Below are 14,606 nucleotides of genomic sequence, written 5' to 3'. Positions count from 1 at the left end.
ATCTTATGAAATCTCTCCCTCGTGCACCAAAATCTGGCTGCAGCAGAGCCGTCCCCGTGGCTCAGCGGGCCTCGGCCTCATGCTGCCAAGCCCAGAGCAGTCGTCCCCATTCTCTCACCAGGCCTCGCTTCTGCTCCAGGTGACTTCTCCCTCCTCGCCAGCCTGCGTCTGACCCCAGGCCTCCAAAGCTCCCAGTTCTCCTTCCACCTCCCGGGCTGCTCCTCCCTGCCTGGCTCCACATGCTGAAAGCCCCAGGATTCTGTCCTAGGCCCTCTCATTCTCTTTCCTTCTTACTATTAAGTCATCACCTTACTTAAATATGCATGGAGAAAAGTACATAGACAACTGTAGAATTTAACAGTTGAGGCAAGGCCATTTCTTTTTCAGTTCAGTTTAGTCTCTTAGTTGTGTCCAACTCTTTGCAACCCCATGGAGTGCAGCACACCAGGCTTCCCTTCCATCACCTGGAAGTTCACCCAAACTCATGTCCATTGAGTTGGTGATGCTATCCAACCATCTCAACCTCTGTTGTCCCCTTCTCCCGCCTTCAATCTTTCCCAGCATCAGGGTCTTTTCCAGTGAGTCAGTTCTTTGCATCACGTGGCCAAAGTATTGGTTTCAGCTTTAGCATCAGTCCTTCCAATGAACATTCAGGACTGATTTCCTTTAGGATTGACTGGTTTGATCTCCTTGCAATCCAGGGGACTCTATGAGTCTTCTCCAACACCACAGTTCAAAAGCATCAATTCTTAGGTGCTCAGCTCTCTTTATGGTCCAATTCTCATATCCATACATGACTACTGGAAAAACCATAGTTTTGACTAGACAGACCTTTGTCAGCAAAGTATTTCTTTTTATCTCCCCTTTCTCCAGATGATCTGAGCTTGTCACTGACCCTTGAATTCCATGTCTAAGCTGCTGGCTCCCAAATCCATATTGCCAGCCCTAACACCACCCTTGAACTCCAGACTTGCCCTGCCTACTCACATCTCCTCCTGGCGTCCGAAGAGGCTTCCCACACGGAACACATTCAGACAGCCCTCACAGTGGATGGCACCACCCACTTGGTGAGCTAGTCCAAAATTCAAGAATCATGCTTGATTTCTCACCCGGCATCCATTCTGTCAGAACGTTCTGTCACTTCTGCCTCCAGGACGCACCCCACGGCAGTCCTGAGATGCTGAAGTGGCTGAGGGATGGCCCCTTGTCTCTGCTTCTTCCAGTCCTCTTTTTCGTCTTCACAGAAAGATGGTTTCTCTTGTGGCATAAATTCTGCTTTACTGCCAGGCCCAGACATGGTTGACCTGAGAAAGCCAGGAAGAAGGGGAGGAACTGACCTCCATCGCGGACCAGAAGCAGGCCTGGAGGCGGCCCAGAGAGAGTGGGAAGTCAGGGCACCATCCCAGCCTCCATCTGCCCCACCTGGGACCGCTGTGTGGGGGTGCTTGGTGGACGACCGTGGAGGCAGAGGCTGCTTGCTGGACCCTTCCTCAGGGAAATCGGGTCCCCTGGGGACCACAGCTCCACTTGGCCTGGGACTGAGTCCCTGTACTGGGCAGCTCAAAGAACAATAAGGATAGCTCCATTTGGGGGGCAGTGTTCCTAGTCATAAGGAGCCTGGCTTACGAGTCACATAGCCTGAGATGGAATCCCATTTCTGTCACCCTTGGCTAGGTGACCTTGAGTAACACTCTACCTCGAAAAGGCTGTGTTCTCCCACTGTGAAATGTGCCTGCATGGGATAGTGGTAAGGATTGCTAAGGATGAATGCATGGAGTTGCTTCTGACTGATGCTCAAGTAAATGGCTGTATATACTTTCACCAGGTCCAGAGTCGAGTCGAGTCACAGGTTAGAGCCAGGCAGTTTTGATAAGCTTCCTTGGTGGCCTCTTGATGTGGCTGGATTTCTCCCTGTAGCCACCTATCTGATTCTCTACAGAGAATCTTTCATAGGTGGATTCTCAAACATCAGGCGTAAGCCAGCACTCTGCCATCTTGGGCCTGTCTCACTCAGCAACAATTGGCTCCCTGTATAAAGCAAGGAGACCCAGCGTTTCTGAGGGACCACTGTGTGCCAGGTCCGAGGTTAAGTGCTATCACACTCTGTAATGCTAGCCTGGAAAAATACCAAGCTTGCACTGTCTCAGACTTCACACATGCTGTTCTTTCTTCTGGAATACTCACGCTCCACCCCCCAACCACCATTCCCTCAGGCTTTGTGTCTTGGTTCCAAGAGGGCTGTTCTGACCCATTCTCAGGCCCCACTTCTGACCTTTGATACACTCAGAGAATACCAGTTCTGTCACTGCCTGGCTGTGGGGCTTGGACTAACTCACCTTGCCTCTCAGATTCTCCGAAATCCACTACTGGCATGTTCCCATTTTTCAGAGCATTGTGAGATGGCAGCTCTCACCTCTGATGGTGGCACTCATCACAGTTTGGAAGAGGAGTTAGTTTTCTGTCAGATGCTTCATTACCGTCTGTCCCTCCCACTGGAGTGGGAGCTCTGTGCCAGCTTGTTCTCTTCGCCCAAGGGTCCAGCACACTGCTTGGCACCTGGCAAGCACTCTATACATTTTGTTAACAAATGTTGAAAGAATAATGATAATTAACATGTTTTGAGCACTTACTTTGTGCCATGCTTTGCTGGACTCTACAAAAGCATCTAATTTAATCTCTGTAACAACATGGGTAGGAGTGTGGAGGGCAGGTATCACCATTATTCCATTTTAAGCTGAGAAAGTTGAGATTCCAAGAGGTGAAGTGACTTACCTCAAGTCACGTAGTCAGGAAGGGCTGAAGCCAAGACTTGAACCTAAGTGTACCTACCTCCAGGCCGTGACCTTAATCAGGGCGGTCTACTGAAGAATGGGCTCTTCTGTGGCACTTAGGGGCAAGGAGGAAGAGCTCTGGGCATCCTGTGAGGGGGCAGGGAACCCTGGGAAAATGCATTACACCAAGAGGCTCCTGAAAACATCCCCTTGTCTTAAATGCCTTTGCTAAACAACTGCTTGTGTTCGTCTGCTCTTACTCGTTTTTCCCTGATTTTACAAAATCAGTTGTTTTGTTGTTTTAGTCACTGAGTCATGTCCTACTCTTGCGACTGTGATGTCTATGAGATTTCCCAGGCAAGAATACTGGAGTGGGGATCCCCTTCTCCAGGGGATCGAACCCAGGGATCGAACCCATGTCTCCTACATTAACAGGTGGATTTTCTTACCACCAGCCCCTAGGGAAGCCCCAGAAAATCAATAGATAGTCATTAAAGAAAAGTGAGAAAATCTGAAAACACTTAAGAAGCAAATTTCTACCCGAGACAATCACCCTCAAATTTCTATTTATTTCATTTCTTCCTATGCATCCCATGAACACATTTCCCACATAATTAGAACCAAATCATACAGTTTAGTATTCTTTGTTGTTCAATATCACAGGGAGTTCCCCACATTGTTAAATATTAATTGAAAACTTGATTTTTAAAAATATAGGGGGTTTTGATGATAAAACTTTGTAGCATACATGTTTACTGTAGAAAAGTTGGAAAATACAGAAAAATCTGAATTGCTCATAAACTTACATACCTGAGAAATAATAACCATTAACATTTTGTTTTCTAGACCTTGATTTCCTCTGCACATATAGTAGTATAGACAGATAGATAGAGACACATGCACACATATATACTTTTTCTAAGGACCAAACTGAAATCGTTCTTCTTCCCTCATGTTATGGGGAAGCATCCTCTAACACAAGACAAACTCAAATGTTCACAGAGCCCAAGCGAGTAGCTGAGACGGGTGAAGGGGCCAGCTCAGGGCCATGGGGAAAGGGAGCAAGCTTTCCACCCGTTCGTGACATGCTGGAATTCAGACCCTTGCGTTACCAGAACTGATTTTCCAAAAGAGGCTGCAAATCCAGTTTAAAGTAAAATATCTTGACTCACAAGTCCTAGCCACTAATTAAAAAAAAAAATTTTTTTTTTAAGATCAAGTGTTGATTTATTTAACAAACTAACAGAAGGGGAAAAAAGAAGAGACATCCATAGCTTAAAAGAGATGAATGACAATGAGTGGATTTTATTTGGATCTTCATTCAAACAAACTGGGAAAAAAGCATATTCTCACACACAATATGACAAGAAGTCTTTAAATTTGATATAGACATACTGAAATTTTTTAAGATAAAATGACATGTCTAGGATTTGCTTCAAAATAATAATAGGAGGGAGAACTGATGGGGGCATCAATGAAACAAGATTGGTCATGAATGCTAATTGTTGAATCTGGGTAAAAAGCAATGATTATGTTTTGTATAATCAATTTTATGCATTTATTTTTTCAAAATTAACAAGTTTAAAAAACAAAACCAAGAAAGACCACCAGTAGGCCAGATCTGTGAACCACCACCAGAACTTGGATGGCCAGTTTGCAGTCTCTGCCGTGTATATGGAGGGAGCTGTTCAGTCCCTCAAGTCACGTCCGACTCCTTGCGACCCCAGGGACTGCAGCACACTGGGCTTTCCTGTCCGTCACCATCTCCTGGAGTTTGCTCTAACTCATGTCCACTGAGTTGGTGATGAAGGGAGTTGGGGTAGGGAATAACATACGAGGCTCTCACCAGGGGTTTGGGCATGCTTTTTGAAAATCATGTTCACTGTTGTAATATCTGAAATACTAAAGAGAAAGAAATATTTTTTCCTGTGATATAAATGACAGAATGCTAAGAAAATCTTAGCTGGAGTGGTCCAGCTTTAAAAGTTTGAGAAACAGTTTTTCTTGCTTCATTTACTTGTTAACAAGAATATTTTTTATCACAAAAACAATTTCAAAATAATTCTTTCTCTCCCTGATATCTCTGTTATTGACTGGCAGTCAGTCTCTTCCAGAGACCTCATTCACTTACTCATCTAATATACTACATCATAATGAAGGCATCTGCCAAGCAACTCTGCTAAGCCCTGAGACTTGGTGGTAAATAGACTGTCACAGACACTGCCCTCCAGGGACCCACAGTGTAGGTGGTGACATGATCAACAAGTAATCTACCAAAGCATGAAGACCTGTATTAACTGGATGACAAACACTATTTTTATTTGTTTTACTTAATATAGATCAAGAGCATTTTTTCATATTACTAAGTTACTCAAAAAATATTTTCATGACTGTGACTTTCAAAAAACTCCCCCTTGGTTTCCTGTTCTATAAAATGAGTCCCTTTCTTGCAGAAACCTTACCCATTAAAAGTTCGAATAGCACCCAGGTATCGTGCTCCCTGCTGCAGACACAGCAGTGAGGAGGGCAGGCCTTCTTTCAGAGGCAGCATGTAACCTGGCAGCCCCGGGGTCCAGGCCTGGCTTTGTCACCTAGTTGCTGGGCGACCTTGATCACGTTCCCTAGCCCGTGTGCCTCCGCTCCGTTCTCTGCTGAATGGTGGGTGGTAACGGTACACACCTCACAGGTAGCAGGAGACTAAATGAGAATCTGTGAAAAGGAGCTTAAAGTAACACCCTGTCACAGGGTGAGGCCACAAACTCAAGGGTTTGCTCCTTCCCTTGGAGCTTATGTACTCGTTGGGGGAGGCAGAGAGTACAGATTTTGAAACGCCCTTTAAATCTTCAAAATGGGGTGGGGGGAGGAGGAAGAAGCTGCAAAGGGGGAAAGTAGAAGAGAGAAAGGAGGGAGAGGAAAGGATGGAGGGATGCGAGGAAGAGGAGGAAGAAGGGAGGAAGGGCCTAGTCGGAACATCCCAAAGATACGATTATGCCAGTGCGTTCGGAGCGATGCTTAATCCAATTCTACGCACCGGGAGATCTTAAATAAGCCCAGGAAGGAATCAGAAAAATAAAGGGCGGGCCGGGTGGGGTGGGGCGCGGGGAGGTCACGGCCTGCCTTGCTCCCCTCGAGCTCACTGCCCTTCTTCTGCCCTCCTCGCGCAGAGAGCGGGTTCGCCGACACGCTGACGCCCGCGCGCCTCGGCCAGGCCCGCTTCAGCGCCTGCCTGCCGCCCAGCAGCCACGACGCGGCCAACTTCGACAACAACGAGCTCGAGAACAACCAGGTGGTGGCCAAGCTGGGCCACCTGGCGCTGGGCCGCGCCCCAGGCCCGCCCCCCGCCGACCACGCGGCCGCCGCCATCCCGTGCGGGCCCCGCGAGCGCCAGCGGCCCTCGTCGTCGCCAGCGCTGCTGGAGGCCGACCTGCGCTTCCACGCGACGCGCGGGCCCGACGTGAGCCTGTCGCTCGACCGCAAGGTGGCCTGCGCGCCGCGCCCCGACGGCGGCCGCACCCTCGTCTTCTCCGAGCGCCCACTGCGGCCCGGCGAGAGCCTCTTCGTGGAAGTGGGCCGCCCGGGGCTGGCGGCGCCCGGCGCGCTGGCCTTCGGCATCACGTCGTGCGACCCGGGCGGGCTCCGGCCTGCCGAGCTGCCCGCGGACCCCGACGCGCTCATCGACCGCAAGGAGTACTGGGTGGTGGCGCGCGCCGGGCCGGTGCCAAGCGGCGGCGACGCGCTCAGCTTCACGCTGCGGCCCGGCGGCGACGTGCTCCTGGGCGTCAACGGGCGCCCGCGCGGCCGCCTGCTCTGCGTCGACACCACGCAGGCGCTCTGGGCTTTCTTCGCCGTGCGCGGCGGCGCCGCCGGCCAGCTGCGCCTCCTCGGTGAGTCCCCCGACTGCGCGTGCGCGGGGCAACCCTGCGCCGCTGGATAGGTGTCAGCTCCAGCAGCCGCTGATACCCAGCCAGCAGTCCCCCAGACTTGAGCACGCAGCAGAACCGTCTGGCCTCCACTTAGTTTCCGATTCAGTAGGGGTGGGCCCCCAGAAGATGCATTTTTAACCAGGGCCCCGGGGATGCCCATCCCTGGACCACACCCTCTCCATACCAACCCAAGTAACCCGCTGGTGTTAGGAATTTCCCCCCCATTATTATGCTTTATTATATGCATGTTTTCACATTATATAGAGTATATTACGTGCCAGAGATAAAGAAAATACAGCTACATTTAAAAGAGGAAAATGAGAACAACATCATCCACAGAAAATAGGATGCAGGCTTGAACCACCACGTTTTGAGATTGATTTTTGCATTCATTCATGCCACACATAAACACGGAGCGCACCCCGCCTCCAGCTACGGGCCAATCCGTGAGCTCCCAAGATGGGCAGGGCAGAGGACTGGATACAGACCTTGGACCTCCTCGCATCCTCTCGGGCACCCAGATGGAGATTTGCACGGTGTGATGTTCGCTACCGCAGAGGGGCTTCTCTTCTCTCCAGCTTGGTGGAGCCGGGCTGGTGGTCAGGGAACGCTTCCAGAGAGCATAGCTCTGTTTTTGAGTTTTAGGAAGTCCAAACAATGACAGAAACAATGAATGCTTCATATGTCACGTCATTCAGTTTTATCCCCCTGATACCCCTGTAAAACCAGTATCATTATCCATGAAGATGCATTCAGTGTAGAAAGGGAGCGATGACCTGCATGGTGTGGCTGTGAGGATGAAGTGATGAGGTGCATACAATGCTTTTAGCAGGCGCCTGCCACATGCAGCATGTTTAGTAAGTAGCATTAGTAATGACAGTGACTTGCTGTTTAGCTGAGGACAGAGGAGGAACAGGGTGGCAGTGGTTGTCATTGGGTTGGTTTGGGGTTTGTTTAAGGGACCATCAGACATAGTCATCATTTCAGCCTGAACTAAGTTGCCGAGTTCCCACTGGGGCTTTGCAAGAACTAAGCCTAGAGTCCTTCTCCACCTCCCCAGCACCCCTAGGAGAACCAGGATGAGCCTTTGAGTAGGCAGGAGAAGATAGAACAGCATTTGGAGGCCAGAGACTTGCCCTCCTCATCCCTATCTGACAGCAGCCCTGTGCTGTAATCTGTCCATCAGTCCTCTAGTAGGGCATAGGACGGGTCATGTCTCTGCACATCAGAAATAACCATCATTTCCTGAACCAACAGTTCAGGGAAGAAAACCCATGCATGTTGAACACTAGTCAGGAGTCTTCTAGTTGCCAGTAACAAAACCCCACTCACAGTGCCCTAAGCAAAAGGAATTTGGGGAGTACCCACATTCATAGCAGTCTGGGAGTGTGTTGGATGGATTCAGGAACAGCTGGATCTAGGTGTTGAAAGTATGTCGTCAGGATTCTACTTCTCTTTCCATCTCAAAGCTTTACTTTCCTCTGTGTTGGCTTCACTCTCAGGCACACACTACAGCACCAGGCTTTTCTCTCAAAGGAATGGGTCTCTTTTTTCCCAGTGGTGCTAGTCACAATCACAGAATTTGGGCTTGTTGGCCTTGCTTGAGTTATGTGCCCTTCACTGGTAAAGAATCCCCCTGCAGTGCTGGAGAAAGTGAAAGTGAAACTGAAGTCGCTCAGTCGTGACTGACCCTTTGCGACCTCATGGACTGTAGCCCACCAGGCTCCTCTGTCCATGGGCTTCTTCAGGCAAGAATACTAGAGTGGGTTGCCATTTCCTTCTCAAGAGGACCCCGGTTCAAATCCCAGGTCGGGAAGATCTACTGGGGAAGGGATAGGCTACCTACTTTAGTATTCCTGGGCTTCCCTGGTGGCTCAGATGATAAAGAATCCACCTGTAATGCGGGAGATCTGGTTCAATCCCTGGGTTGAGAAGATTCCCTAGAGAAGGGAACGGCAACTCACTCCAGTAATCTGGCCTGGAGAATTCCATGGACAGAGAAATCTGGCAGGCTATTATAGTCCATGGGGTCACAAAGAGTCGGACACGACTGATCGACTTTCACTTTCACTTTCCCTGAACCACCATTGAGACCAAGGGTAGAAGTTCTTTCTTATTGGCTTGGCCTGGATCGTGTACATGAGGGTGAAGTAGTACCTCGAACAAAATTCCAGTGCTGTTTCTGAAACAAGAATGGAGGTCAGGCTGACACAGACCAGATGTCTACCCCACTTGTACGATGCCATCAATTCTTAGCAGAATCCTACGCAGTAGCTCTTGTCCTCCATTAGATCCATGAGAAGTGAAGGTGCAAAGCAGTGAAGAGCCAGGCACTAGCAGAGCAGAGCCCACCTCCCATGTCCCTGATGGAGTCTCTTTGGTCTCAGGAACCCTGCAGTCCAGCCCTGCGACCACATCCCCGTCAGGGTCCCTCAGCGGCTCCCAGGACGACAGCGACTCCGACATGGCCTTCAGTGTCAACCAGTCCTCCTCAGCGTCTGAGTCATCCCTGGGTAAGGACATGTGGAGCCTCGGGGGTGCAGGGAGATGGGCTGCACTGGTGGCAGTGCCAGCCCTTCCCGACCTTGCCCCCACCCCCGCGCCCTCTCCTGGAGGGAGGAGGAACATCTGGATGTGGCATTCCCAAGGGTGGTAACGCTGCTTGCTGCTTGGGGGAGGAGCATAGGAAAAGGGGAAAAACCCGGAAGAAAAACTGAAATCCGTGTCTCCCAGAGTTGTCCCCCCATGGGTTCTGCCGCAGAGGCTCTGCCCTCTTGGGTTGCCCAGCAGAGCCCCCCTGGGAACCACGAGTTGAGGTCTGCCTGCTCTCCCTTTCCGCAGTGACGGCACCCAGCTCCCCGCTGAGCCCGCCCGTGTCGCCCGCGTTCTCCCCGCCCGAGCTGGCGGGCAGCAAGAACAGCGAGTGCGCAGTGTGCTTCGACGGCGAGGTGGACACGGTCATCTACACGTGCGGACACATGTGCCTGTGCCACGGCTGCGGCCTGCGGCTCAAGAGGCAGGCCCGGGCCTGCTGCCCCATCTGCCGGCGGCCCATCAAGGACGTCATTAAGATCTACAGGCCCTAGCCTGGCCCGCCCACGGGCCTTGACCAGAGCAAGGTCAGCTTTCTGAAGCCCACCCCCCTGGGCCAGGCACCCACCATGGCCGCCAGGGAGCCCAAGGGCCCTGCCATCTCGACCGCCACCCTGCGGTGGTGGGCGCGGCGTGACAGTCGTGGAGACGAGGCCCCCGGGGGCCCGAGTCCAAGTGAGGGTTGCTTCTGGCCTGAAAGTGCTGTGCCCCCAAAAGGCTGTCCCCCGGTGATCTCAGCTGGGAGCCTGTCCTGCGTGCAATGCCTTCTGCTGGGGTTGGTTGAGTGTGTGTGCGAGAGGGAGTGGGCTGAGAATGACTGAGAGAAACCCATTGGTATTTATCCAGGGATCCGGGCTCTAGGAGGTTATTTAACACTAAGGAATGTGCAATCTGGAGCCCAGACGGCAGCAGGACAAGAAGCTGTTCACTTTCTGAGGCTATGACGTCAGCTGGTTTTGAATATACGGAACCTGCACCTAAACAGAACTCCCACGGATGCTATAGGAAAGGGACACTCAGATTTTCTAAGGCGAGGAAAAAATAGCTCATTGTTTACAGCTCCAAAGCGGCAACTCCTCGGGGGTGGGGGTGGGGGGTAGGTGGGTGGAGAACCTAAAAGAACAATTTGCTTTTTTAACTCAAATTTTTTTTAACTCAGTCTCTCAGTCTCCGAGAGCAGTTCTGACGGGTGCTGGGGCCAGAGCTCTGGGTGGTGTCCCCTCTAGAAGCCTTGTCACCCCTTTGCCCCCAGACCACCTAATAATAAGTGCTACACCCCTTGACTCCATCCGTAAATGCTTTCAGTCTGTACCATCCTCACCATCTCCAAGAAAATAAAACAACAGGTCCCCTTTTCCTGGGAGAGGGAAAGAATCCTAGACGCCAGAGAGCCCCCCGGGGTTGGAAAGGGCCAGTCCTCAGCTCTCCAGTTTTCCTGCTGAAATGCTAGGCCTGGCATTCGCCAGCAGCTGTGAGCATCACCAAGGTGACCTGCTGCCAAGTAGAGGGCGGAAGCGAGGCTTTGCCACCATCTTTGTTCTGATTCTCAGCTCATCTTCCCCTGCTGATTACTGAGATGTTACCTGATCATTAGGATGTTTGCTAGAAACTGAGACACTCTCTGAAAATGCTGACCTTGTGACTCTCCCCCTCCCCAGGGCAATTTGCTGGGCGTTTTCTAGGCCCCTGGCCCTGCTTCCGCTCCCTTACCCCCTGACCCCTGCCCGGGCCCGTCTCTGCAGACTCCCAGACCGTTGGCAGGCCTGCAGTTCCCGTCTGGGGCCCACCTCTTCCCTGTCTTGTGCTGTGTCTTTAGGGAGGGCCCCGAGCCTCTCTGTTTCTCACTTCCCAATCTGTCTAAGAAGAATCCTAGCACCTGCCCACGCTGGAGCTCTTGGGAGGACCAGCACAACATTCTACAAAGTCCAAGACACCTTGTGAAGAACAGGTATTTCTATTCCAGTTCCTAATCTGCTCATCTATTGAGGAAGACAAGGAAAGGAGGACATTCAGAGTTTATGCATTCATATAACACATTTTGCTGGATGTCTGGAGGCCCCTTCTGTAGATCAAGTCTCATAAGGCCAGTCAGTCCATGCCCTTGTGGTGCTCCGGGTCTTGGACTATCTGCTTCTTCGCCTAGTATTCTGACCTGCTCTCAGCTGCAGAAACCCTCCTCTTGCCCCTGCAGGAATCCCTGATTGTTTTTTTTTCCCCTTGTGAACTTGGAAACTACACCCAGATTTTAATTTCACAGCAGAACCTTCAGGGGAGCAACTGAGACTCCACCATTTGCCAAATTAAGAGTTTGCAAACCTAGGCAGTGCTCAGTGCCCAGCTGAATCTGGTCAGCTGAATTTTTTCCCCCTCATATTGGGTGTGGGCACGGCCATGCACAGGCCCCAGGAGAGGGCTCATCACCCCCCGGGCTGGTGTTCTCCAGGCAGCAGCTCCCCCGCCTGGATTGAGCCACAGTCACGAGCCCCAGAAGTCTCTGCAGCCAGCGCCTCTCTCCTGTCACCTCAGGTTCCAGCCTGGCTCAGTGCAGCCGTGGCCAGGAATCCACTGACCTGGGGCCTGGACCCAGGGCGGACCAGGACATGTGCCTGGCGACTTGTCACCTGGGAAGGAGGGAGTTCGTGGCCTGTGTAACTCACTCTGCAGCCGCTATTAGTAGCATCCCCATTTCCAAGAGGCGTTAAAGGGGTGTTTAGACGTTTCCTCTAAACCGATTTATTCAGCACTGCAGAGAAGCTGCCCACACTGCCCTCTAGGTTCTGTCTGGAGAAGGGGCAGGAGTAAAGAGACGGGAACCATGGTCCTTTATTTGGCAGCCCTGTGTTCCCTGCATGGCACTGGAGAGGCGTGTCCCCACGCCAGTCCTGCGAGGCAGGTCTTCGTACCACATTGAAGACACCACCGATTATAAAATACACCATTCTGTGTGCCACTAAGGGAAAAATACTGCCAATTTTAACTCTAAGGTGCCACAGCTATACAATTCATTTTATTCAGACAAGTTATGTAGAAAAGCTGTGTTCTTTAGAATCAGTGGGATCTGCTATTACCCCATTTGGCAGGTGAGAAAACTGAGGTCCACAAAGTGAAGCAGGAGGTGGCAGGACTGGGCTTCAAGCCTGGTGGTGCCTGGTGCCGAATCCCACACTCTCCACTGCCTCTCCCCAGGTCCAGAAAGCTCAAGAAATTGCTTGAGTTTTCTTCCTTGAAGCTCGCCTGGGCAGCCCCTGGAGAGAGCCGGGCACGTGCTCCTGTGTGAGGGTTCCAGCCCCAGACTGACGCCTCTTGGCTACCCGAAGCCTGGGAAGACCCATGTCTTTTCTTTCAGGCTCATCTGCCCACTGCCACCTTCTCCTGGCCTCTTCCTAGTACATGCGGGCACCCGTCTGGGGCAACCTGGGGGAGAGCCTTGTCCCATTCACCTTCCTGGGTCCTGTGACTACCACCCTTTTAAGCAGGGCCCCCTGGGTGGGGGGAGACCGGAAGATGCCCCTTTGTTGTGATCTGGTGCCACCAGAGAAATCTGGTTGTTTCCAAGTCAAGATAAACTCCTTTGTCTAGCCCATTCTCGGAACTGGGAGTCTCCTGGGATTTAGCTACCTGGGGCAGCTGCTCCCTGAAGTGTAACAAGACTTTTTCAGCCATCCACAACTCCTGGTCAGCAGGGCCTGTGTTCTGGAGACAGGGACGGGGAACTGGGTCTAAAGACGAGCCTGCAGGCAGCGCATGGCACAAAGCAGGAGGTGGACAGATTTGCAGACTTGTATTTGACCTGTCCAGCGCTGGGTCCTGTGATGGCACATAGTAGGTACTCATTAAAGGTTTCCTGAGCAGTCCAGAGATCCGGTATGAGTGTTCAAGGATTTGGTAAAACATCATGTACACGTGCACGCAGAGTCATTCTGTGAACATGTGCTGAGCATCTACTACCTGTGGAGCGCAAGGAGGACCAGCTGAGGGACAGGACCCTAGACTCTGACGTCAGAGGGAAGGACATCATGAGACATTTGGGGCAGAGTTCGAGGGTTCTCTTGGCCATTCTGTTGCCTTGGGGGTCTGTCTTAGCACACAACTACTTTCCAGACCCAGAGACCCCTGCACACTTCAGAAACCCTTCTCTGCATTAGGAATGCCAGGCACCTTACAGTCAGCAAACTTCTGCTGAAATGGCCTTTGGCAGAACCGTTAAGGGCCCCACCAACTAATGATGGCCCTCAGGCCTTGCCAGGGAGGGAGATGTGGGGAAAGAGCTACCTGCTACTTTCAGGCCTTGGGACTGGAGGCTAGAGATCAATCCCCAAGTGGCCAGGGAACCCCGTCATTTCCAGAATAGGAGTGCACAAAGTTGGCAAATGAGAGGCAGTCTCCTTCCGCCGCTCACTCTGGTCTCTGCCCTGGTTCTGGCAGAGAGCCTCTGGCTCAGGAACACGCGGCCTCTCTCCGTGTCTAATAGTCTCACCGTCTTTCTAACGAGATGACTTGTACAACAATCTGTCTGTGCCTTATGAAAGTGTCCGTGCACTTTTAATCCTTTTTAAGAGCAACTTTAAAAAGTGGGCCAGGGACTGGCATACATGGTAGTGTTCTAGAAATGTGTGGTAATCACTGAAACTTCGGCCTTGTGTATTTGATGTTGGAGTGAAGAAGTGTATGTTCCGCATCCTGCCCCTCTACTACCTGTGTACAGACCTTTTTAAAAATGTCTTGTTTCTTATTTTTCTGACTCAATACTGTGACCCTCCAACACAGACTAATCTTTGGGGATCTGTAATAAAGGTTTCAAAACCTGAGGGCAGTGGGTTGGGAAGGGTTTGCACTGGTCCTGTGTGTTGTGCTTTTGCGTGTTGTGTGTTTTGATTTTTGTCTGTTTTTATTTGTTTTATATTAACATAATTTTCCTGTTTAAGAAAACAAATACAACTTTGGCTTGTTAAAAAAGAAAGTCTCTTCAGGACTGTCTTAAAAAATAACAATTACCTACATTGTTGGGGAGTGGAGGTGAGGGATACAAATCATTGCCAGCCTTGAGAAAATAATTTGCAAAATGTCTATAGAACCCTAAGAATATTCAAACCTTTTGCCTAGTAACTCCTAAGAAAATATCCTCAGGAACTAATTCTTATTGAGGATAAGCTCCATATTTAAAGATGGTCATTACAGCATTATTTACAACAATGAAAAACTAGAAACAACCCTAATGACCAATAACTAGGGTTTATAGTTGTCCCTCATCATTCTTTGCTCACAGGATTGGCTCCAGGACCACCCCCACCACGCCCCCACCTTGGAATATCCACAGATG

The 14,606-nt window shown here is 51.0% G+C and overlaps 1 protein-coding gene across 1 annotated transcript in view; it reads left to right on the top strand.

Annotated features, from left to right (window-relative positions):
* NEURL1B (neuralized E3 ubiquitin protein ligase 1B) overlaps positions 1–14,232 on the top strand; it is a 44,483-nt gene extending 30,251 nt beyond the window's left edge. Inside the window, exons 3-5 of the mRNA XM_065905513.1 lie at positions 5,936–6,655; positions 9,082–9,207; positions 9,536–14,232. Of these exons, the coding sequence (XP_065761585.1) occupies positions 5,936–6,655; positions 9,082–9,207; positions 9,536–9,780 (1,091 nt within the window). The 3' untranslated portion in view covers positions 9,781–14,232. The remainder of the gene's footprint in view (positions 1–5,935; positions 6,656–9,081; positions 9,208–9,535) is intronic.
* Positions 14,233–14,606: the final 374 nt, after the last annotated feature.

Source organism: Muntiacus reevesi, chromosome 14 (genome assembly GCF_963930625.1).
Source record: "Muntiacus reevesi chromosome 14, mMunRee1.1, whole genome shotgun sequence".
Taxonomy (NCBI): domain Eukaryota; kingdom Metazoa; phylum Chordata; class Mammalia; order Artiodactyla; family Cervidae; genus Muntiacus; species Muntiacus reevesi.
The sequence above is the reverse complement of the archived record's forward strand: the minus strand, read 5'-3'. Positions and strand labels throughout refer to the sequence as shown.